Source organism: Pollicipes pollicipes, unplaced genomic scaffold (genome assembly GCF_011947565.3).
Source record: "Pollicipes pollicipes isolate AB1234 unplaced genomic scaffold, Ppol_2.1 Scaffold_7231;HRSCAF=8579_pilon_pilon_pilon, whole genome shotgun sequence".
Classification (NCBI taxonomy): domain Eukaryota; kingdom Metazoa; phylum Arthropoda; class Thecostraca; order Pollicipedomorpha; family Pollicipedidae; genus Pollicipes; species Pollicipes pollicipes.
In genome coordinates, this window is record NW_023597034.1 from 10,882,089 (window position 1) to 10,904,317 (window position 22,229).

The following is a 22,229-nucleotide window of genomic DNA, read 5'->3' on the forward strand; positions in this document are numbered from 1 at the left end:
TAAAAGAGCCGTATAACGTACATGAACGCGTGCTCCAGAACCTGTTGGGCTGTGTTTGTTGGGTGGGTGAAAATTTCTCCGGATGATTGCGGTCGGCTTCCGTTTAGTGTATTGGGTTGAACTTAGCGGGCTAGGTTGCGTAAGATTCAGCAGCGGCCATAGGCTATCACTTCCGTTACGAAGCGATCGGCGACGCGTTCTCCACAATTTTCACACTAACAATGTGAAGCGAACTATCCTCGTCTTTTGCCGTCTCGTAAGAAGCTGATGAAACCGGACGCACAACTACCGGCCGGACACGGGCTCCAACTTAAGCTGCAGACACCAGGAGTGTCTGCAGCAGACACCAGGAGTGTCTGGAGCAGACGCCAGGAGTGTCTGAAGCAGACACCACGAGTGTCTGGAGCAGACGCCAGGAGTGTCTGAAGCAGACACCACGAGTGTCTGGAGCAGACGCCAGTAGTGTCTGAAGCAGACGCCAGGAGTGTCTGGAGCGGACACCAGGAGCGTCTGGAGCAGACGCCAGGAGTGTCTGGAGCAGACACCACACACAAATGCTCGGAACTGGGTCGATCTCAGATTTATGTCCGTCATGCAGAACGTTTTTGACCAGACATAGTCGTGGGTGACGTGCAAACGAGGTGGGTAGCTGAGGCAGCGAGGGTTCATGCGCCTCGACGGATGCATAGACGTCTTGACTAAATGGGGGAAAAATTGACTTAACAATTGTCAAATCAAAGACCTAGCCAGTTTCTCGGTGTCTTTCTAACGCACGCGGCCTATCTTGTGCTACAGAGCAAAAAGTATATAAGCCGAACTGAAAAACGTGCTAACTAATGTGACAACTTGTCTTAATGTTAGCCATCATAGTGTTGATTTTTCGTGATTAATGGCCAATAGATACAACAGAAATTAGTTGTGTTACTGGCCATTGGTATTCCTACTTTACTTAATCCTCGGAGAAACGGAAGTCATCTTCTCACAACCTCTGCCAATGACCACCACTAAGCGGCGCGGCGGGATCTGATTCAACAGCGCGGCAGCAGGTCACACAGGCGCGTGCACGCTCACTTGAAGAGCTCCCGCGAGTAGCACCAGATGAGGATTCACCAAAACACGCAGCACATCCGATACTACTATATTCCAACACCTCGCCCCATAACAAGTAACACAACTCGTTGACGTTCGGCCCGCGACCAGCGGGCTCCCAAACGTCTCGCCCTCATAATGCCGCGCGCACCCCGCGCGCCGCGGAGCCCCGCCCCGGCCGGTCCGCCAGGTGTCATCGGGTCAGCAGGGGCCGACCGGCCGGGGTCAGGTCAAGTCGCCGCGTGCGTTCCACTCCGCCCGGTCGGGCGGCCGGCCGCAGATGGAGAGGGGGTCAGCCTGAGGCGGCCGACCGCCCTGCCGGGCGGAGCCGGGGCGCGCGAGCTCGCGTCCTCGCACTGCACAGCGGCCGTCCTCGGTCTCGAGGCGCCTTCCGTCGTATCGGATCCCCCATAATGATTATGTACACCGCAGATCCCTGGCTACAATATCACACCGGGTAATGCAAATGCTGGCGGGCGGCCGGCGGCCAGGACGAATCGCACGAGGCGACGAAGACGGCGGGGCGGCGCGCGGCTACCCTGGCGCCGCCCCCACCGCCGGCGCTACTCACGCAAGGTACAAACGCGGCGCGGCGCGATCTGATTCAACAACGCGGCAGCGGGTCAAACAGGCGCGTGCGCGCTCACTTGAAGAGCTCCTGCGAGTAGTACCAGATGCGGAAGAAGTACTCATCGCGGCGGAGCAGCGCCAGCCGACTGTAGGAGTGGATGTCGGCGTCCATGCCGGCCTCGCGCATCCAGGAGGACGTCTCGGTGGTGACGCTGAGGGACGGCGTGCGGTCCAACTCGGCGCCCTCCACCGTCTCCGCCTCCAGGTAGTCTGTGGCCGAGGTCGGGTCAGCCCAGGTCATGGGTGGAATGGAAGCGAGATCGGGGGGGGGGGGGGGGGGGCGATGGCAGCCCCTGGACGGTGTATTATGAGTGTCATGGTGAACAGTTGGTTACAACTCAACTGCCCGTCTCGTCGACTTAGGGATGAGAAGCCGCCAGAGGAACTAGCGATTAAACACAGTGACAACACGCCGTCTGATATGACCACTAGCGTACGAAGCTTGCATTACAATCAGGCGTGAACGCTCACGAAGAACGGAGATAGCGTAGGCCATGGACACCAGCGTAAGAAGCAAGCACTTCCGCAAAGCCTCGTAACTGGTTTTAAGTGTGGATACCAACGCAAAACGTAAGCAGTGAGAAAATATTATCACTAAATATATAAATAATGTAATACTTGTCACGAGCAAGGCCACAGGCCAGCTAGTCCTAACGCCATTCAACCGGATTTTGTTTTAGCTTCAGCGATCTTGCTCGGCCGACCCGACCCGACCAGCAATACTTTTGACGGGCCTTTAGCTTTGCAACCACCCAGCACACTGGCACAAAATTTTCAACAGCAAGTGACACGCCTCTGCAAAACTTGTTACAATATGTTAAACACTTAAATGTTCGCTATTTGGTCGTGTGGCGTGCGTTTAAAATGCTGCAAAATCACAACAATCTCACCCTCCCATTCCGTTAACACGCAGCGTCTACAATTTTCGCGCGGCGAAAAGACTGAACTCATACCAACGGTGGAGAAAACGGCCAACAGTGCTGGCAAGCGCCTGATTTCTTGCATGTGGACTCCCACACGCGGTTGAGCTTATACCACGAGCCCGCTCGTTTTCAGGTATTTTGATAAGTGATGTCAGCTCCCCGCAACCAAAGCACGTACAGGAGCGGCGCCAGCCGTTCCGCGTACGCGGACGTGTCGTCTTCAAATCACCGACCGCTCTAAACACTGCCCGACCCCTATGCGCGCGAGTAGTGGGCGAGGAAACCACCAATCAAAGCTGTGCCGAAACCGCCCATACAAAACAACGTTGTGGTGAGATTGGTACCACAATGTAATAAAATATATACAATGTAAATGTAATATACGTATATATATATACATATAGCTAAGTACAACGAAATAGACCAGGCCACGCCCACGACATAGACACGTGGCCCAATTCACTGTGACCAACTGACATCCGAAGCACAAGCATTTTCCAAACTTTCGCCACTCACCAAAAATGTGAAGAATTCCAGATTAATTCACGTCATCGAGTAAAACTGCCGGGCTTTTGAAGGCACGCTAATGCAGTGATGATGCAATGATGATGATGCTGATGCATCAGACATGAACAAGACCCACGGTTTACATATCTTCAGGCCAGGCACAAGTCGCTCATTTTCCAGCCACATATATGCATTTACATGCCACGGGGTAAGCACGCATCATGTAACGGATAAGATGACACTACGCATCAGTGCGCTCCCACCCCGTTGTGACCTCGTCCGTCCTTCTTGGTAAAAGTTGACTGTCTGGTAATACCCCAAGGCGTAGGCGCTAACTAAATACGTCAAAAGTAGGGTAAAAAGCGGTGCCGGCAGCTTACGCTTTTGAGCAATAAGGTGAACAGTGCACGCTGACACAATGATATAAGATGCAAGCGTTATCTGAAGGTCCGAACACTGACGTACAAATTAAGTCACGTGAGAAGCCTACATGGTGCTTGAACTCATTAGCCGATACGCTGACAGGTAAGCGCATCAGGCGAAGCGTCAGCAGCCATATCAAACATAAACACTGAGGCCCCCAGACTTAACCATGGGCGCCGAGAACTCCTCTGGTGACCCGACCACAGCGGCGATGAAAACACACCTGTCGGCCTTCACACTCCCACGACCAGCCCCCACCTGCCAGTTCCATGACTCTGGCACGGGTGCTTCACCTGCGGCTAATGACGGGCGCGGGGGGGGGGGGGACGCACCTGCCCGCACCAGCTTGCAGGCAGTGATAACTGACCTAGCGGGCTGCGCAGAACGGTGCGCCCGTGGGAACTTCACATCGCTTTAAAGACACAACGGCGAAGGCTCACCTGCCGGCCGCACCACTCTCACGGCGTCCTCACTTTCCAGGGGATCACTCGTCCCCACTTCGTTCTTGGCAAAGATCCGCACATAATATTCGTGGCCCTCCTGCGAGCGGCGACGGGTGGGTTACATGGAGAGCAGGGCGCAAGCTTGGAAGAAGCGATGGCGGGAGCGATGGTTTTGGCCGCAGGCAAGAACAAAACGGCTAATATTGAGAAGACGACAGCAACATGGGGACTGTCTGTGTTTACACGCCACCTCGCATGTCAGAGCGAAATGCATGACTGTCTTTCTCCTCTTCACGAAAACGCGCGCGCGTGTATCGCGTATCCACGACACAAAACAAAATTCAAGACGCCTTTATCAGCAGTAACATTTCGGGATCAAAGCGCCGACGCACATAGGCAAAGGCAAACAACTATAACACATGCGAGGCGCATTGAATTTGCACATCTCGAACTGCACAGCGGGTACAGTGCACATGGCCTTTGGTTTGGTTTGGATTAGAGCTCTTTCGACCAGTAATTAACATTTCAGGGCTATGGGATAAAGGACAGTGTATAATGATGGGGAAAACTGCATGCACCTGTGGGTCCATCCACGGAAACTTAACCCGCACAGGGACCTCTGTTCAGGGTGCGTGGTCGACGCTCGGGCGCTCCCCCCCCCCCCCCCCCCCCTCCCACCCGGGACACCTGAGCTCACTCATGGCTAGTGTTTGGAGCCTGCCCCGGATAGACGTTGTGTTGCGACGATGCAGAGTAAGGCTAGAAAGAGGACCACAGGGCGGACATATGGGCACAGGCGAGCGAGTGATGCACATGGGCCACGGAAACAGCTCAGTTATGAGGCGGCACAGGGGGCGGCACCCGATGGCGACGGAGACACGTGACACGCGCGCGGCAGGGCGGGCCAATGACCAGAGCGACGACAGAGTACTCACGTGCAGCTCCTTGATCTGCAGCCGGGTCACGTCGGCGCCCACCATGCCGACCTGAATCCACATGGTGCGACGCGCGTCCCGGATGGCCACGTGGTAGCCCTCCAGCGGCGCGCCTGACAAACACAGGTTCGTGAATCTCACACACCAGGCGCGGAGTCCGCCTCCATAGACATCAGTGATTTTTACGGGATACGTGTCGGCGTAGGAGTAATGGACCCAAATACAGATGCCCATATGCTACATATAAGGTCATAATTAAATACACCTACCCTGGGTTGGCATCCGCAAATTGATGATTTACCGCATCACACACGACCAGACACGTATATTGTGTTACGGTAGTGGGCGTGGCACGGGGCGGGGGGCCAGGGGATGCGGGTGCCACGGCAACCCCATTTTTCAGGAATGCTAAGCATTTGCACCTTTGTAAAACAATGGAAAGAATCTAATGCAAAGCTGCTACTGCTACCTCACTTTTTAACGCGCCCCTTATTAAACCCGTGATGTAGTGATTGCTGTTCATCCCCAGATTCCTGTTCAACTGCCTAGCTGCTGCCGTACCTCCATCGGACTCCGGTATGCCCCATTCCACCAGCAGCGAGTTGGGTCCCGTCGACCTCATCTCCAGCGGTGCCGTTGGCGGCGACGGAGGCGCTGTAATGGGAGCGGCCGTATCGACACACTGCGGGGCAGGCCTTTGAAAAACACACGCATGCATGTGAACAACTTGCATGTGAAAAGGTGGATAGCACTTTTGTATTCGCACAAGGATGGGCTGTGTGACGAAGAATAGCCTCACGTTTGCGCAACATTTTTCCGAAATATTGCTTTCATCGCAGCAACTGAATCAAGATTGGTGTTGAGCACTAAGGCCGCATTAACAGTGCCATAATGCTCCATTGGATTCTCAGAAGAGAAAATGGCTTATTGGCCAGGGATTTTCCCCCGCCGCCTGACGTACTGGCGTGCGTTTTGAGCGACACCAGGTCTGTGTCGGCCGGTTCGCCGGCTCCGATGGGGTTCTCGGCCGACACGCGGAAGAAGAAGGAGGACTTCTCCTTCAGGTAGGAGATGGAGTAGAGCGTCACCGAACTGTCCAGCGTGACCACCTTCTCCCAGTGCGAGGCACCAGCCGCCTGGCGCTCAATGATGTAGCCTGGGGGCACGGAGCGGGGTCAGGGGTCAGCTTTGTTAGCGTACAGACTCGAGCTGAGCCACAGGCAGAGTCATCCCAGAGTTCATCGGGCACCTCACGAGAGCGATAGCGACGGAGGCGAGCCGTTTGCTCATCGATGAAAAGATGGAAGCTCGCTTTGCATATAAGCAACAGTCCACCATCGAATTTTGTCATTCGAAGGTTACTGTATCGTAGTGTTACCTGTGAGATTGGCGCCTCCCATGTTGGTGGGTGGAGCCCATTGCAGGGTCACGCTGCGACTTGTGACGTCACTAACGGTCAGTTGTGTCGGCGGCGATGGCGGCGCTGCAAAACGACGCGTTCATCAAATACACTTTGCGAGGCTACAACACCGCATGAGTTGTTGACAACAGTGATTATACGGAACAGTGCAATACAGATTACGCTTAACATATGCCTAGCATGCGAGGGGTACGCTATGGCCAACATAAGCGGCGGGATTCTGAACACGGCTGATTAAGTTTGCACGGCATACAACTCATCATATAGTCACAAACCACGTAAGAACAAATCCGCAATATGACCAAATCCCCCATTGCGCTTTTTAAAGAGCAAAGGTCACTATTTACGCCTGCCTTTTACACACAGCCGTTTGTCCCATACAGCCACGCACAGCGAGCTAGCGGAGCACCACAACACGTCCCCACACGTCGGCTCCCTGCCAGGACGGCGAGGGCGCTGCCGGGGCGTCACGCGCGGCGTCACTCACTGAGCCGCTTGCCAACTGTGATGGCGTCCTCGGGCGCCAGCGGCGGGCCTGCGCCCACGGCGTTACGGGCCGTCACGCGGAAGTTATACTGCATGTTCTTCTTCAGGCCCGTGACGTCGATCTTCAGCGTTTCGCTGTCCGTGGTGCCGACCTGGCGACGGTACGTGACGTAACGCGACGTCACGACGATCCACGAATGGGATTGTGCGGCTGCAGGCGAAAGCTCTGCGAAAGCTCTTTTCGTGAAGTCACCAGCGGCGCCGACCAGGCCAGGTAGCGGACGGCCAGACGGACGGCCAGACCACTGAGACCACTCACGACCGTGAGGTTGTGCGACTTCAGATGGCACACCAAAGAAACTCTACGGGCCCTGACCCATGGAGAACGCCCGTACGTGCCCCGGATGCACCAAACGAGCATATCTAAATCTATGCATAAAGAAGGTAGTGCTCGTGTTTGCCAGCCAGCCAGCGTCTGTTATACACGCGTACGGGCGTTTACCTACACTTGAACAGAATTCTCGTGAAATGAAATCAATGTGACCAGTATAACAACATCTCCCGTTTCCGTTCCAATGAAACGTAGTGTTCATTCCTGTACGTCATATTCTGTCCCGATGCTATATCAGAACCCCGCCAGGTTGGAGCTCGTAAGACCGTACCGGCTCAGCACCAAAACCAAGCCAACATAGGCAGCTGCGCCCACCACTGGAACCCGCCGCATTCCCATCCCACACCCAATCCATCTGATCGGCATCGCCGCCCCCCTGCCGGCCACCACCCATCAACAACCAGCGCCGCTGGCGCGGCCAGCGCCCCAAGCCTGAACCGTCCGACCACCAGCACCGCCGGCGCGGCCCAACCGACCTTCTGCCAGGCCTTCTTGCCGACATTGCGCCGCTCGACGAGGTACTCGACGATGGCGGCGCCGCCGTCCGTCTCCGGCTCCTGCCAGCTGAGCGTCAGCGACGTGTCGCCCATGGCGTTCACCTCGAACGGACCCAGCGGCGCCGACGGCAGGTCTGGCGGCACGCGGTGCACAGTCAGCGCCAGCGGGGCGTCGTCACGTCACGGCCTAGGGGAAGGCGGCAGCGGAGGACACGCAGGCCAAGGTGGGGTGGTTCGCCAGCAGGCGGCACGGGCGGGGAGACCCGGCAGGAGCCGCTGGCAAGGTGAGGTCGAGGGGACCTTTTACGGCAGGTTGGTGGCGGCCGCGTATGCCGCATAGAGGACGGTTGAGAGCGTAAGGAACGAAGTTTACAGGATTTTTAACAGACAGGGCACAATTTTGAGTCATTGGAAGTGCACTTGACATAAAAAAACACCTTGTAATACAGGCACGAAATGGTGTCAAATGCCCGAATATAGCAAAAATATTGAAACGAAACACAAAGAGAATGCTTCTTACTTGCAAACCATGGCTTTTTTCGAACGGTGGATGGTTACTTTCACACCAGGCAAGTTTTGTGTACGGTTACCATGTACTGTCACGATCATATACATACCGAACGGCTTCATAACCAAGACGGGTTCTTGAGTTTCAAGGGGCTCCGAGCTTCCCAGGACGTTAAAGGCGTACACCCTGAAGAAGTATTCGTGTCCCTCCAGCAGGTCTTGCACGCAGTAGGTGAGGATGTCCCCCACGATGTCTGCCACCTGGAAACGGTAATGACGCTTCAACAAAACTGCATCGTCGCGTGGTGCGTGATGCGTCGTTAGCACGTGGTGCTCGTAGACATTTCGGGGTTCTGACTTCGATTTTTGTGTCCTTCTTGAGCTCTTTATCTTAGCCTTTCTCCTTGCCTTTTAGCTTCGTGGACAGTGATCTGCAACTGCCGCTTCACGAGATGCCTCACAGTGGCGACCCCGTACACTCACCGCCCCAAACCGCGAAACGTTGTAATATCAGTACCGTATCATAAGACTGGAGTGGTCATCATAAGACTGGGGTGGTCATCATAAGACTTGAGTGGTCATGATAAGACTGGGATGGTCACCATAAGACTGGGGTGGTCATCATAAGACTAGGATGGTCATCATAAAACTGGGGTGGTCATCATAAGACTGAGGTGGTCATCATAGGACTGGACTGGTCATCATGAGACTGGGATGGTCATCATAAGACTGCGGTGGTCATCGATGGCCATCATCACTGGCTCAGTCTTACGATGGCTGTGGTGGTCATCGTAAGACTGGGCTTGCCTCGCAGGCTGGAATAGAAGTAAACACGTCCGACTGAGCCTGCCACATCGAAGACGTCCGGTCATCACGCAGCATCCTGACTGCACACGAGGATCCTCAGTCACCCCACGGACCTTCATCCAGGTTTGCTTCTTGGTGTCGAATTTCTCGATGAAGTAGCCGGCCACGTCGACGCCGCCGTCGTCGGAAGGCGGCTTCCAGTCCAGCGTCACTGACTCTTTCTCCCCCACGCGCACGCTGAGGGGCCCCTCCGGCCGGCTCGGCTTGTCTGCGTGTGGGGCGGCCGAGGGGTCAGTATGCACGCGTCGGGTGGCTGCGATGGCGGCCAGCTGTCACTGAGTCATTAGCGCAGCCGCTGAGGAGTTGCAGCTAAATTCTTCCGTCTGATGGTACGCTAAGTCATCGAGTATTTTAGGGTAACATGGAAAATAATCAGGTAGCCGTTTATAAACCTATCAGATGGCTGGGAGCGATTACTTTTTTGAGAGACGTGCCGGGGTGACAACTCGCAGAGTCACATTTATCGCGATGGCGGAAATACTCCAAAAGGAGTATCACAATCTTGCGCTGATTCCGTATCACAACACCTAAGCATCAGCATAACCATGCAACGGCATTACGCTATCACAAGACGCCTGTTTTAAATGGTCATACTGGACTGCACATACATACTGTATAGCTAATGTGGAGACGACCCCAAGAGCAAGCGCTTTGCCCACGCAGAAAGTAAGTCCATAATGAACGCTGGGACAGCAGGGGAACGCACGGTACTCTCATTGCCCAGACATTTGTACTTAACCAGCGACACACACACGTTCATGACATCAGTAGTAACAGTTGGGAAAATGCTCGAACTAGGCACCAACGTTAATACCCAAGCACAATAATTTGCGTAGAGCGCACGCACATCGTTTATTCACAAAAACATGGGATGGTGAGAAATGTGTAGATGGGTTGATGCCGGGAACATTTACACATCGGCTGTGAAACGAGTGCGCCTGGCAATGAACTTAGTCACAGAAACACAGATACAGAGCGGGTAGCCCAGGTGGTCCATGAGGAAGCACGCTTAATTCAAACGTATCAAGCATATTTTTAAACATGACCACAATTCGGCCGTTTTTGCAACGTGATTCAGTCCTCTTCAACCTTTCCAGATTATTCCACCTCACCATGGAGGCAAGTTTGTGCTGACCACTTATACTGTTGTTTCCTCTGATAGTATCCCACTCAAATCGTACCATTTTGGTACTAATCGTACTATTTTATCTGTTTTTAATCGTACCATTGCCACGCACTATTACAATTACTTCCTGGGAGGTAACAACCAGTAAAACAGTCTACTTTAACAGGTAAGCGACAATGCTTTCAATTACTTTACGGGGCTTCAAACTTTAAAGGCACTTTGGGACTCGAGGGCACAGGGAGCTCGACATCCGTAGCGCGTCTCAATGGGGTAGCACAGAGGGAATGCGAGCACGGCTCCACATAATGCTCCAAAACGCGAGGGAAACGTGGTGTGCAGCAAACGACACAAGACATGTTGACAGATTACCGATCATCTCTGGACTACTGGAGCGCGTTCTGCTCATTGAGCGTCTGCTGTAGTCTACAACACACACAACATGTGGTATGTGACACCGGCTTCTCGATACTTGGCATTAATTGACCATGGTTCGGGCCGTCAAGGAAAATTACGGGACCGGAGTTCACAAAAATCACAGTAAATAAGCATGGATGGCTTCCAGCCTATCCGTGAAGAGCCATGGTGTGACCCGTATTCAGAGATCAAGACTGCTGTCAAATGAACTACCGGCCCATCAACTGATATGCCATACGCGGTTCGATTCAGATTGGGCACCTCTGTCTGTTTGTCCGACAAAAATAGCAAGTTATCTTCACCCAGGTTGAACAGCTGGTGGCGATGAAAACCGTATGCTCCAAGGCCTCAGCAGCCTGAAGCGAGTCGTTGATTTCCACAAACAGCTCTATCGCGGGCCATATCAATCGCCTCCTCATCCGGGACTCTTCGAAATCGGAATACAACGCATCCTTGCTTCGGACGCTATGAAGATGACGACTTCGGACAAGAGACCAGTTTCAGGGGCAATTTGGGTGAAATATTCCCAAACGAATACACCGTCACAAAGGTGGGAATTTGCCCCTGTCGTTCTTCTGCTACTGTTCACACTGTAACCGACGCCAAAAATGCTTTTACCTCCGTCAGTATGGAAAAACGGGCATTCTTAAATCCTTGCATGACGCAACGTTTCATGTACAACCCAGCGACACGGACAGTCGCCTATTCTGAAACCCAAGACCCCTCCTCCTCTCCCCGAACGCCACGCGCATCGCCGCAGCACCCAGCGGGCCCCCTACACCCCCACCAGCGCCGTCACTCACCAAGCACGCGCAGTGTGAACTCCTCGGTGACGCTGCGGACGTCGTTGGTGGCCACGAGGCGGTACGTGCCGGTGTCCTCGCGGGTCAGCTGCGACACCGACACCTGCGTAGAGGCGCCGTCGGTGCGCACGTCCAGCCGGGAGGACGGCGAGACCGGCTCGTCGCCTTTGTACCATTGCAGGGAGGGTTTGGGAATGCCTGTCGCCTTCACGGTCAGCGTCCACTTGGCGTTGACCTCTAGACGCTGCTCCTTCAGCGACTTGTCGTAGTCCAGAGCGGGCGGCTCTGAAAGGCAGTTACAGCGGCTGTTGGCATCTTACGTCGTAGATCTGGTTGAGTGTAGTCCTAAAGGTCGATGCTCCTACAGATCGGCGTGAGTAATTATTTTGGGTACAACAACTTAGTTCCAACACGACAAATTGCTTCTTCTCATGACTGACATTACACGATGATGTGCGCAACCGAGACATTTATACTTGAATGAGAGCGGCCACAAGCTCCCTCCTTCCGGAACAAACAGATGCAACTATTGAACAGCCCTGCTACAAATCCCATACCTAATCATCAGCCACCACGCTACTCACATACCGTTCTTGCAAGACAAAGCGTGTCAACTCGAGCCACCGCGACGACCTTGAACGACCTCGCGCCCGACCTCAGCCCGCCCGGGCGGCGGACCTCACCTTGAATCTTGACCATGCAGCTGGTCTCCACCTCTCCAGCGGAGTTGGTGGCGTGGCAGGTGTAGGTGCCGGCTGACTTCTCCACCGTGTCCTCGATGGTGAGCGTGGCCACGTGCTGTTCGTAGCTGGCCTTGCGTGTCTTGATCGGCTTCCCGTTGCGGGTCCTGCAGGGTCCGGGGTGGTGACGATGGGGGCAGGGCAGACGCAGTGGTGGAGCGACGCGGGACAGGACAAAAACGGTGGTTTTATCGCATCCATTATTTTAACAAGTTCATGCTGTCGTAACTACGCCGTTTAGCCACCAGGATATCACCCCTGCTACAGGAAGGACGCGTTTCAAGGTATATCAGTCAAGATTCGGAGACATGATTCCCCAGTCGGTCTTGTTCATCCTGATGCATCCCAATCTGATCTCCAACATCAAAGCCGCCACGTCCACCATCTGACCTGCAATCACCCCTTACTCATAACGTAATCACAAGGCGGCTCCGAGGCCCCTACAACACCATACACCGCTACCTGGTCCCCACCGCTGCGCCCAGACCCCGAGCGATGACTCCAACCCACCATCTGATCTCCGGCTGCGGTACGGCCGTGATGACGCAGCGCAGCGTGAGACGCTCGTTAAGGCCAGCCACCATGTCCTTGAGGTCCTCCACCACGCAGGGCCGCTCCGGGGACACGGGCTCTGAAACGCCAGCGTCAGCTTCAGGAACAACGCACGAATCACAGCTAAGGCGTCCACGGCCATCAGCACCATAGCTTAATCAGATGGGGTGGTACTGAGCAGCCACCGAAACGAAGCCGCTTTCGGGTAGAGTCTTGTTGGAAGTCTTCAAATCACGTGTAAGTCAGCCAAAGTCACTATCGTTAGGCTCATGTCGTGCCCAGGCGCTGCATGGATGCTACTCGTGTTTGTTTATGATCCCTGTCACTTACAATCTATCAGCTGGGGATAAGATCATGACACACATCACTTTGAGTTAAGTCTGGCAGTTAGCCATCAGCTGGTCGTCACAATGTGAGAGGCACGCGAACATGATGACACGCAAGGTCTGTAACCGGACGCACATCACTCATCACCAGCGAGGGCCCGTTTACTGACGTGTGACTTTGATGAAGTCCGACTCTTCCGAGGGTTCGCTGGCTCCGATCTCGTTCAGCGCGTACACCCGGAACCGGTACTCGGTGTTCTGCGTCAGTGACGTCACGATGCGGGTCGTCTCCTTGACGACCCGGGTCTCCTCGTACTTGGTCCACCTGCCGTCGAGAACAGTTGTTAAGGCACTGTGCAGATATTCAGCCACGTCATGTGAATACTGCGTGGCGTCCCAGTCATACCGAGAGCGGTGAACGGACCTCAAATGTGCGGCTGGTTCATCGTTGATATCCAGGCATGGCACCCATGTGGAACGAGCCAACACATGGACCGTTTGACCGTTTACCGTTCTACACGATCGTTTTACAGACTGCCTTTACGACCTTTCTACCGACCGTTTGCTGTCAGGTTCATTACCGGTAACTTTGGACAGGTTCGCAAGTCACAAACGAACAGTGATGGCCACACGATCGACGGCTTACCACTGGTCCTCACACATCAGCACAGTTTTCGCTGCAGCCTCCCAGTGCCTTCGTCTCCATACAACATACACGGCCCTTCAATGGTATTAAGCACATTGATCGAGCCTGAAAATCGGATCAGACTGTGCGGCCGGACTGACGTTTTCTGCAGCTTGAGCTGGTACTCGATGGCGTAGTTGGTGATGGGCGAGCAGCCGTCGGTCTCGGGTGGCGTCCAGTGCAGCGTCACCGAGGTGTCCGTCACCTGCACCGGCTCCGGCCGACCCGGCCTGGACGGCGTCTCTGCGGGCGGGCCCGGCCGCGTCAGGGGCGCTGGCGCGGTCACCGGCAGCCTGTGGCTACCGCTCACGGGCCCATACAGAAGGCAGGCAAATATCATGACGACTTCGTCGGGGAAATACGATTTCGGATACATGGACGAGATGTGACCAGCACTGAGAGCAGCGCCATCCAGCCTGGACCAGTTGGTGGCGTGCAAGCGTCATTCTGCCTACCAACGGGCCAACAGAAGGGATGTGGTAAGCAGCAGTATAGGATATTCACTTTCAGATAAAAAACAAATATAAAGACGAGGTGCCTGATTGCAACACAAAACAGACGATGCTCGCCTGCCGACTTACCCATGATCTTGAGTGAGATGTTGACGAAGATGTCTCCGACGTCATTGCCCAGCTTGAGTGTGTATGTGCCACAGTCGGCGTCCTCCACCTGTTTCACCGTGATGGTCGCTTCCGACTCAGTGATTGTGGGCAGGTGCTGTCGGACGGCCAGGGGAAAATTAGAACGATGATCACAAACTGAGTGTGAGATGTTAATGGCAAAGTCAAGCAGATGTGTTCTCAATCAAGCCTTTCTTGCCTCATCGTGCAACAGTCGTCATTTTAGCTCCATGCCGAGCAAAGCAATCTGGATTTCGCTACAAGACGACAGACATACTGCAGTTTGTAGAAAAGCAAAATTCAATGGAGAAGGAAAACAAAAAAGTAGCATTTTGACCTACAGTATAGGCCAACCCAACGGAGACTAGAAAATGCGCTGCAGCATTCCACATGCCTAAGTCAAAAATCATTAAGGGGAATCTGAAATAGTTAACACCCGGAGCGGTCAGCGGTCAACCCGGAGCGGTCAGCGGTCAACCCGGAGCGGTCAGCGGTTAATCCGGAGCGGTCAGCGGTCAACCTGGAGTGGTCAGCGGTCAACCCGGAGTGGTCAGCGGTCAACCCGGAGCGGTCAGCGGTCAACCCGGAGGGGTCAGCGGTCACCCCGGAGCGGTCAGCGGTCAACCCGGAGCGGTCAGCGGTCAACCTGGAGCGGTCAGCGGTCAACCCGGAGCGGTCGGCGGTCAACCCGGAGCGGTCAGCGGTCAACCCGGAGCAGTCAGCGGTCAACCCGGAGCGGTCAGCGGTCAACCCAGAGTGGTAAGCGGTCAACCCGGAGCGGTCAACAGTCAGCCTGGAGCGGTCGGCAGTCAATCCGGAGCGGTCAGAGGTCAACCCGGAGCGGTCAGCGGTCAACCTGGAGCGATCAGCGGTCAACCCGGAGCGGTCAGAGGTCAACCCGGAGCGAGCAGTCAACCCGGAGCGGTCAGCGGTCAACCCGGAGCGGTCAGCAGTCAACCTGGAGCGGTCAGCGGTCAACCCGGAGCGGTCAGAGGTCAACCCGGAGCGAGCAGTCAACCCAGAGCGGTCAGCGGTTAACCCGGAGCGGTCAGCAGTCAACCTGGATCGGTCAGCGGCCAACCCGGAGCGGTCAGCGGTCAACCCGGAGCGAGCAGTCAACCCGAAGCGGTCAGCGGTCAACCCGGAATGGTCAGCGGTTAACCCGGAGCGGTCAGCGGTCAACCTGGAGCGGTCAGCGGTCAACCTGGAGCGGTCAGCGGTCAACCCGGAGCGGTCAGCGTGCGACACATCGGCGTGCGGACAAACTCTGACCTTTCTCGACTTCTTGATGGTCTTCCTGTTGTGGTGCCACTCGGCCTTCGGCGGCGGCGCGGCCCTGAACGGCACGGTAATCTTGACGTCTTCACCACGCCGCACCAGGTACTCGGTCTGCAGTAGGTCCTCGCGGACCTTTGGCTGCATTTGGACCACTGCGGACAATATGCAAGTGTGAGATAAATGACTCAAGGAGGCAACACGTACTGCGGCTTTTACACTTACGCATAAGCTTGTAAAAGGCGCGCATATATGTTTTGCGTCAACTGGCGTAAAGCTGTTACCGTCACCGAGCCCCTAAGGTAAAATAGCTAGCTGAGAATCTCTTAGAATCTTAGCTTAGAATCTCACCGTCAGCTGAGCATAAAGGGTGAAATTCTAAGTGTCACTCTCTTGATGATAAAAACACCACAAAACCGAAACAACTGGTGTCAACCCACTGATCACAACTCGGCTCTCTCCTTGGACACCACGGCCCGTCACTGTGCTCACCGATCCCAGCTAGGCTCTCTCCCCCGGACACCACGGCTCGTCGCCCTGCTCACCGGTGACGTGCAGCCTCTCCCCGGACACCACGGCTCGTCGCCCTGCTCACCGGTGGCGTGCAGCCTCTCCCCGGACACCACGGCCCGTCACTGTGCTCACCGGTGACGTGCAGCCTCTCCCCGGACACCACGGCCCGTCACTGTGCTCACCGGTGACGTGCAGCCTCTCCCCGGACACCACGGCTCGTCGCCCTGCTCACCGGTGACGTGCAGCCTCTCCCCGGACACCACGGCCCGTCACTGCGCTCACCGGTGACGTGCAGCCTCTCCCCGGACACCACGGCTCGTCGCCCTGCTCACCGGTAACGCGCAGCTTGCTGGTGCACTTGACGTTGCCGGCGGCGCAAATGATCTCGGCACGGTCGTCGCCGGACTGCACCTCCTTCAGCAGCAGCGTCCTCCGCGGCCCATCCACCAGGATCGTGCACGAGTCCGACTCGGTCAGCGGCTCTCCGTTGCGCAGCCACGTGACCGGCACCGACTCGTCGCTCAGCTCGACCGTGAACGAGGCGGTCGTGTCCTTGGGCGCCTCCACCTTGTCCGGCAGGCGCGCCACGAAGTCCACCGTCGGTTCTGCAACGGAGGGAGGCGGGCTCGCTATAGACGCTTGGTGACAGCGCACGGCGGTGGAGGTCTTTGTGGCTCTGGTTCACGCATTGGAAGGACTGGAAACTGCCCAAACGCTTTCCACCCAATGCGAGTTGAATTACGGGCTGATGCCATTCAGCCCCGTTGTTGTCCGGAACAAACAGCTAATGACAGTATTAACGCGCTCCCTTTGTTCTTATCATCACTCTCTGCCTCCTCATTATCGTCACAATTTGCCAGAACACTTGCAAACCTAACAAGACACAACAGGTGACTTTCATCACTAACACTATCCCGATCATTATTCCAGCGGCATTCCAGGAGCTCAACAGTGCATTTAATCGACAATCGGCCGGCATTAGTTCCAACAACGGACCGGACGCATCCGTCATAGCAGGGACCATCACACCCCGAGCATGACGCTGCGACGGCGACCATCTCGTCAGGCGCTCCTCACCTTCGACGCTGAGCTTGGCGGAGGAGGTCTGGCCGCCGATCCTGCAGGAGTACGTGCCGGCGTCGTCGGAGGTCGTCTGGTACACCATCAGCCGCTGGCGCTTGCCGTCGATGCCCAGCTGGATGTGCTCCGAGAACTTGATCTCCTTGTCGTCGCGGAACCACTGGACCAGCGCGTCACCCTGGAAGCAGGCGGGGAGGGGCGAGGGCGCTGAGGAGGAGCGACAACTGCGAGCAGCCACACCGACCACAGGACGGCGGCAATCGCGAACGTGGCACAGACCAGACTTGACCAGGCTTGACACCAGACTTGCACAAGAATCGCGAGAACGCCTCGCACCTTTGGTAGAATACACGGGTGAATTTAACAATGGTGCTCTCTCTCGTAAATTTCGCATTAGAGATGTGACCAGGGGTCCATGCACGTATCACAAGCATCGCAGAGCTTGTCAGCTTATGACCGTGACCACGCCAACTAAGCCACGGTCTTAAACCAGCCCAACTCAAATCCACCATCACCGCGTGCAGCGCACCTTGGTGAGCGCCACCTCGAAGATGGCCCTCTCGCCGCGCGTGACGGTCGTGTCACTCATCTTCTTGGTGAGCACGGGCGGCAGCTCGACCACAGTCACCTCGCATGTGCACTCCTGGTCATCCAGCGAGCACGTGTACTCGCCCTCCTCGTGCACGCTGGCAGAGCGCAGCACCAGGCGCCGCGACACGCCGTCGCTGATAAACTGCCGGTGGCCGGAGCGGGCATTACGATATCGTTGAGCGGAACGTGACGGGAGAACATCACCAGCGTTTTCCGGGTTGGGATATGGTGGTATCCACTATCCTGGAAGGATAGCCAAAACCTGCATGCTTCAATGCAGCATTAGCTTATCATTTTCCGTGGAAGGCTTTGACAACCCAAGGCGCGCAAACGAAGACTCCTGGCGTGCTCCCGGGATTCACCATCATCTATGAGCTACGTTTAACGGGTGTCATATCTCCGGCGTGATATCTAGGTAGTACCGCGGGATCTCTTTTGCGTCACACGGCACTAAAACACCAGCCTCAATCATGTGTCTCAAGCTAAGTTTGTAGCCCTCGCGATCACGGGACTATGCAAAAAAATGCATCACCCCATGCGGGCCCGCTACCACCCAGCGACCGCGATCTCGCCCCGACAACCGAGCGTTTCTCGTCCCGAGCACCGGCCCCGGTGACCAGAGGCCCTCCCCGGCCCCTTCACGACCCGTCCGTCCCGCCGTGCCGTCGGGCGTCTCTCACTGAGGCCCTTGCCGGGCGCTGGACCGCTCCCTGCAGCGCGCCAGCCGCGCGTCCCACTGACCTCGTACTGGGTGTTGTCCTCGCTGATGGCGGCGCCGTCCTTGTGCCAGACGACGCGCGCGGCCGGCGAGCTGACAGTCACGCTGAGCGCCGCCGTCTCCTGCTCCTTCACCTCCACGTCCGTCAGCTTCTCCACGAAGAACGCGCCGCCCTCTATACCGGCAGGAGGTCGTGAGAGAGATGCCGATGATGCCAATGATGGTGATCATAACGGCACTGATGGCGGCGATAACAGTGGTGATGACGATGACCATAGCCTTACGGTGGCCAGTCACGACTTAACGTGTACGGCGATCAATTTAGTTCACGTCGGTGTTGAAAGGAACGATGGCGGTGGTGTCGGTAACGACGACCAAAGTTTTATGGCTGTTGGGGATGACTTAAATTCTGAGTCGCTGCGGCCGCGTGGCCACGCGGTGCCCATACAGTGGCCGCATCAGTGGGATGAGCGGCAGTCACCAGGTGCCGTATGAGATCTACGACGCAACCGCCAGCGTGTATCGTGGCAGCAGCTGGATTTGACGCATTATGATCCTGGCACGCCAGGCTTGGTTCGCGGTTATATATTGTCTGCCTGTCCCGAAATGTGATCCTGCGATGGGTGCACCTCATCCAAGAGCTAACCTTTAACGGTGACTTTGCAGTAGGTCTCGGCGCCGTCTGTGGTGCAGGAGTACTGGCCGGCGTCCGACATAACCACATCGTGCACGATCAGCCGGTGGGTTTTCCCCACACGAGTGATCTGAAAACAGGCCATCGGATGGTCAAAACATGCCGACGTCAATGGCCAATTCTTGTGCAAAACTTCGCGACGTTATGGTTTTGAACAACCTGTACTATCTTTTGGAAGCATTATCGATTTAAGGGGAGCGAGACCTGTCGAGAGGTACTTTACTATCGCACCTTATACAGATCAGGTAGCTCACCTCGTGCCTCTTGGACTCCTGAATGACCTGAGAGTCCTTCTTCCAGGTCACAGTGACCTCCTGAGAGGTCTGACACTCCAGGGCGACGGTAGACCGCTCTTCAATGTCAAAGTCTTCCAAGTCTTTGACAAACCTCCTGTGAATGAGATCCGATCGTAGAACTGGACTGCTGAGGGTGAAATAGAGGTCGGTTGTGGTGTACTTGCTTCTGACCGTTCCATGATGGTTGCATTCTTGTTTGTTCGCACATGTGCAGACAACAGCATGCAATTTAAGGCAGAAGGCTCTTTAATTCACATTCATTGACACCGATCAGGTGCAAGTCGGCTGACAAGCGAAACAAAAAGAAAAAAATGCATCGCATCGCTCCCGGTTTTACACCGTCTTCCACACAAAGCGACCACTACCACGAAACCACTGGTCCCGCTTTCACCGCACCCTGGTGTAAACTGCCTGCCCACTTACGTGGACCGCGTGACTCCACAGGACCCCAGCCCATGGCACTCAGCAGCGACAGAGCACATTCTCTCCAGGCCGCTGCCTATCATCACCCCTCCCGCTCCCAGCACTTACACGACGTCTGCATCGATGTCCACCTGCGCCTGGTGCGTGGCCTTGCCGTTGGCGTTGACGGCCACGCACTTGTACTCGCCGGCGTCCTTCTCGACGCGGCACTCGTGCACCTCGAGCGTGGTCTCCTCGCCCACATGCGTCACCGACGTGGTCTTGCCGGTCTTCAGCTTCTTGCCGTTTCTGCCGCAGGCGCAGGATCAACCGGTGTGCGGCCGGAGGGGCGGGTGGCGGAACGGAGAGGGATGGGAAAATGTCCAATGAAAACATCCCCGTTGAAGTGGTACACCAGTGAGTTACGCAACGGACTGGCTGCAGGCAAGACGATCGATAGCAAGGATCCTATCGCAAATTTGCGCGCGAAATTATTCATGTACCGTTGTTGACGGCTAAGAACGTGATGAAAGCAGACTTATCGATCATTTTATGTTTGATCTGAATGCACCCCAGTCCTTCGTCAGTGTTTTGCATACGCCAATCTCGATTCAGGCGACATATCTTACAATTACACGTTACACTCTGTCAGTTGTCCAACAATGCATAAGCCCCACACTGATGCCCCTGGCATAACACGGAAGCATGCACAACGCAGCCAGATACACCAGTCAGTAGTTTTTCTCAGCCCGAAAAACTGACCTGTACCAAGTAACCTCGGGTCGCGGATTGCCGACGACCTTGGCGGTCAGTCGGATGGGTGTCTTCTCCGGCACCCGCACGTCCGTGAACCGTTCGATGAACATGGGCGGCTCCAGCTGGGACTCTATCCGGTGGAGTCACAGCGCCGGGTCAATATCGACCAAAACAGGTGCGAGAAAGACACGCGAACAGACTGACTATTTCAAAACGCATACGAAAATCATCATGTCCTAAACGCACTTGGCAGGATCAATGATTTCAAGCACGGTAAAAGGCATACATTCAATACCATATTTTGATAACTCTAGAACTTGAGGGCAAAGTTGAAACTTTGTAAGAAACCTTGCAAACTACACCGGTCTCACAGAGCAATTACTTATCAAACCTGTATTTTGTTTAACAACACTAAACATTTGTCCACCTGTTTGTTGCATACATATCAGCCAAACCGGTATCGCGCATGCGATCCGTCTTCACCATTGCGTTCGAACGTTTCATCACACACCGCTACAGGGCTCCAGGTTGATTCCCCAAACATTGCTGGGCGCGTTACCACAGTGCCTCACTGCTGTACCGATGGTGGCATTCCGTGTCCCCCCCCCTCCCCGCACGCGGCGCGCGCTCACCTTGCACCACAAGCGTGGCGGTGGTCTTGGCGGTGCCCGCGGCGTTCTCGGCCAGCAGCGTGTACTCGCCAGCGTCGCTGCGGTGCGAGCGCGGGATGTTGAGCGAGTACACGTCGCCCTCCTGCGTCACCGTGACGTCGCTGTTGGCCAGCATCTCGGCCGTCAGCGGATGCTTGCCGGTGAACCAGGTGGCGCGCGGCTGCGGCTTACCGCTGACGCGCGCCACGAACGTGGCGCGGCTGTTCTCGGAGACGACGAGCGGCTGCAGCGGCTGCACGAGCTCGGGCGGCTGCTTCTCGCCGCGCTCCTCCACCATCAGCGAGATGGTGTTGGTCGCCTCGCCCTCGCGGTTGATGGCGACGATCTCGTACAGGCCCTCGTCCTTACGGCGCACGCCCTTGATGCGCACGAAGTGGCAGTACATGTGCATGTCGCTCTGCGCAGTGACGGTGACGCGCTTGGACCCCTTGATAGGGCGACCGTTGAGCAGCCACTGCGCCTCGGGCTCGGGCACGGCCACCAGGCGGCACTCCAGCTCCACGTCGTCGCCCTCCTGCACGGTGCGCGTCTTGGGCCGCTGGCTGAAGGTCGGAGGGATGCCCTCGAGGATGTCGCAGAGGGAGGACTCCCTGAGGGGAGCGGCGGTCAGTGCTAGCGGCGGCGACGGTCATGTCGAGAGCAGCGCAAGCAACGGAGGCAGAACGGTGCCGCGAGCCATGACGGCAGAGAAGGGCAGCGGTGAGGTGCTGTGCCTGAGAGTTGACATGCAGTGCTGAGGTGCAGTGTTGATAGCAGGCGAAATAGTGAGTGGCAACTGCAAGGGTGAATGTAATGTGTCCGAAAGTTCCCAAGATTTTGAGCTACATGTATTTAGTAAAGAGCCGCCAA

General features: G+C 55.9%; 1 protein-coding gene across 3 annotated transcripts in view; it reads right to left on the bottom strand.

The window, feature by feature from the left end:
• Window positions 1-1,122: 1,122 nt before the first annotated feature.
• LOC119109549 (titin) overlaps window positions 1,123-22,229 on the bottom strand; it is a gene marked incomplete at its 5' end in the record, with an annotated part of 67,531 nt that continues 46,424 nt past the window's right edge. For 2 of the 3 annotated variants that reach the window (XM_037233218.1, XM_037233216.1), the window contains 27 exon segments: window positions 1,123-1,929; window positions 4,013-4,112; window positions 4,951-5,063; window positions 5,512-5,604; window positions 5,912-6,106; window positions 6,329-6,433; window positions 6,858-7,008; window positions 7,724-7,878; window positions 8,362-8,512; window positions 9,172-9,326; window positions 10,614-10,667; window positions 11,462-11,746; window positions 12,145-12,308; window positions 12,712-12,832; window positions 13,250-13,404; window positions 13,866-14,007; window positions 14,346-14,481; window positions 15,657-15,814; window positions 16,505-16,777; window positions 17,250-17,430; window positions 17,782-17,985; window positions 18,585-18,736; window positions 19,208-19,325; window positions 19,510-19,645; window positions 20,083-20,262; window positions 20,716-20,839; window positions 21,342-21,970. In XM_037233218.1, coding sequence (XP_037089113.1) covers window positions 1,733-1,929; window positions 4,013-4,112; window positions 4,951-5,063; window positions 5,512-5,604; window positions 5,912-6,106; window positions 6,329-6,433; window positions 6,858-7,008; window positions 7,724-7,878; window positions 8,362-8,512; window positions 9,172-9,326; window positions 10,614-10,667; window positions 11,462-11,746; window positions 12,145-12,308; window positions 12,712-12,832; window positions 13,250-13,404; window positions 13,866-14,007; window positions 14,346-14,481; window positions 15,657-15,814; window positions 16,505-16,777; window positions 17,250-17,430; window positions 17,782-17,985; window positions 18,585-18,736; window positions 19,208-19,325; window positions 19,510-19,645; window positions 20,083-20,262; window positions 20,716-20,839; window positions 21,342-21,970 — 4,627 coding nt within the window. In that variant the 3' untranslated portion in view covers window positions 1,123-1,732. 3 annotated transcript variants of the gene reach the window in all.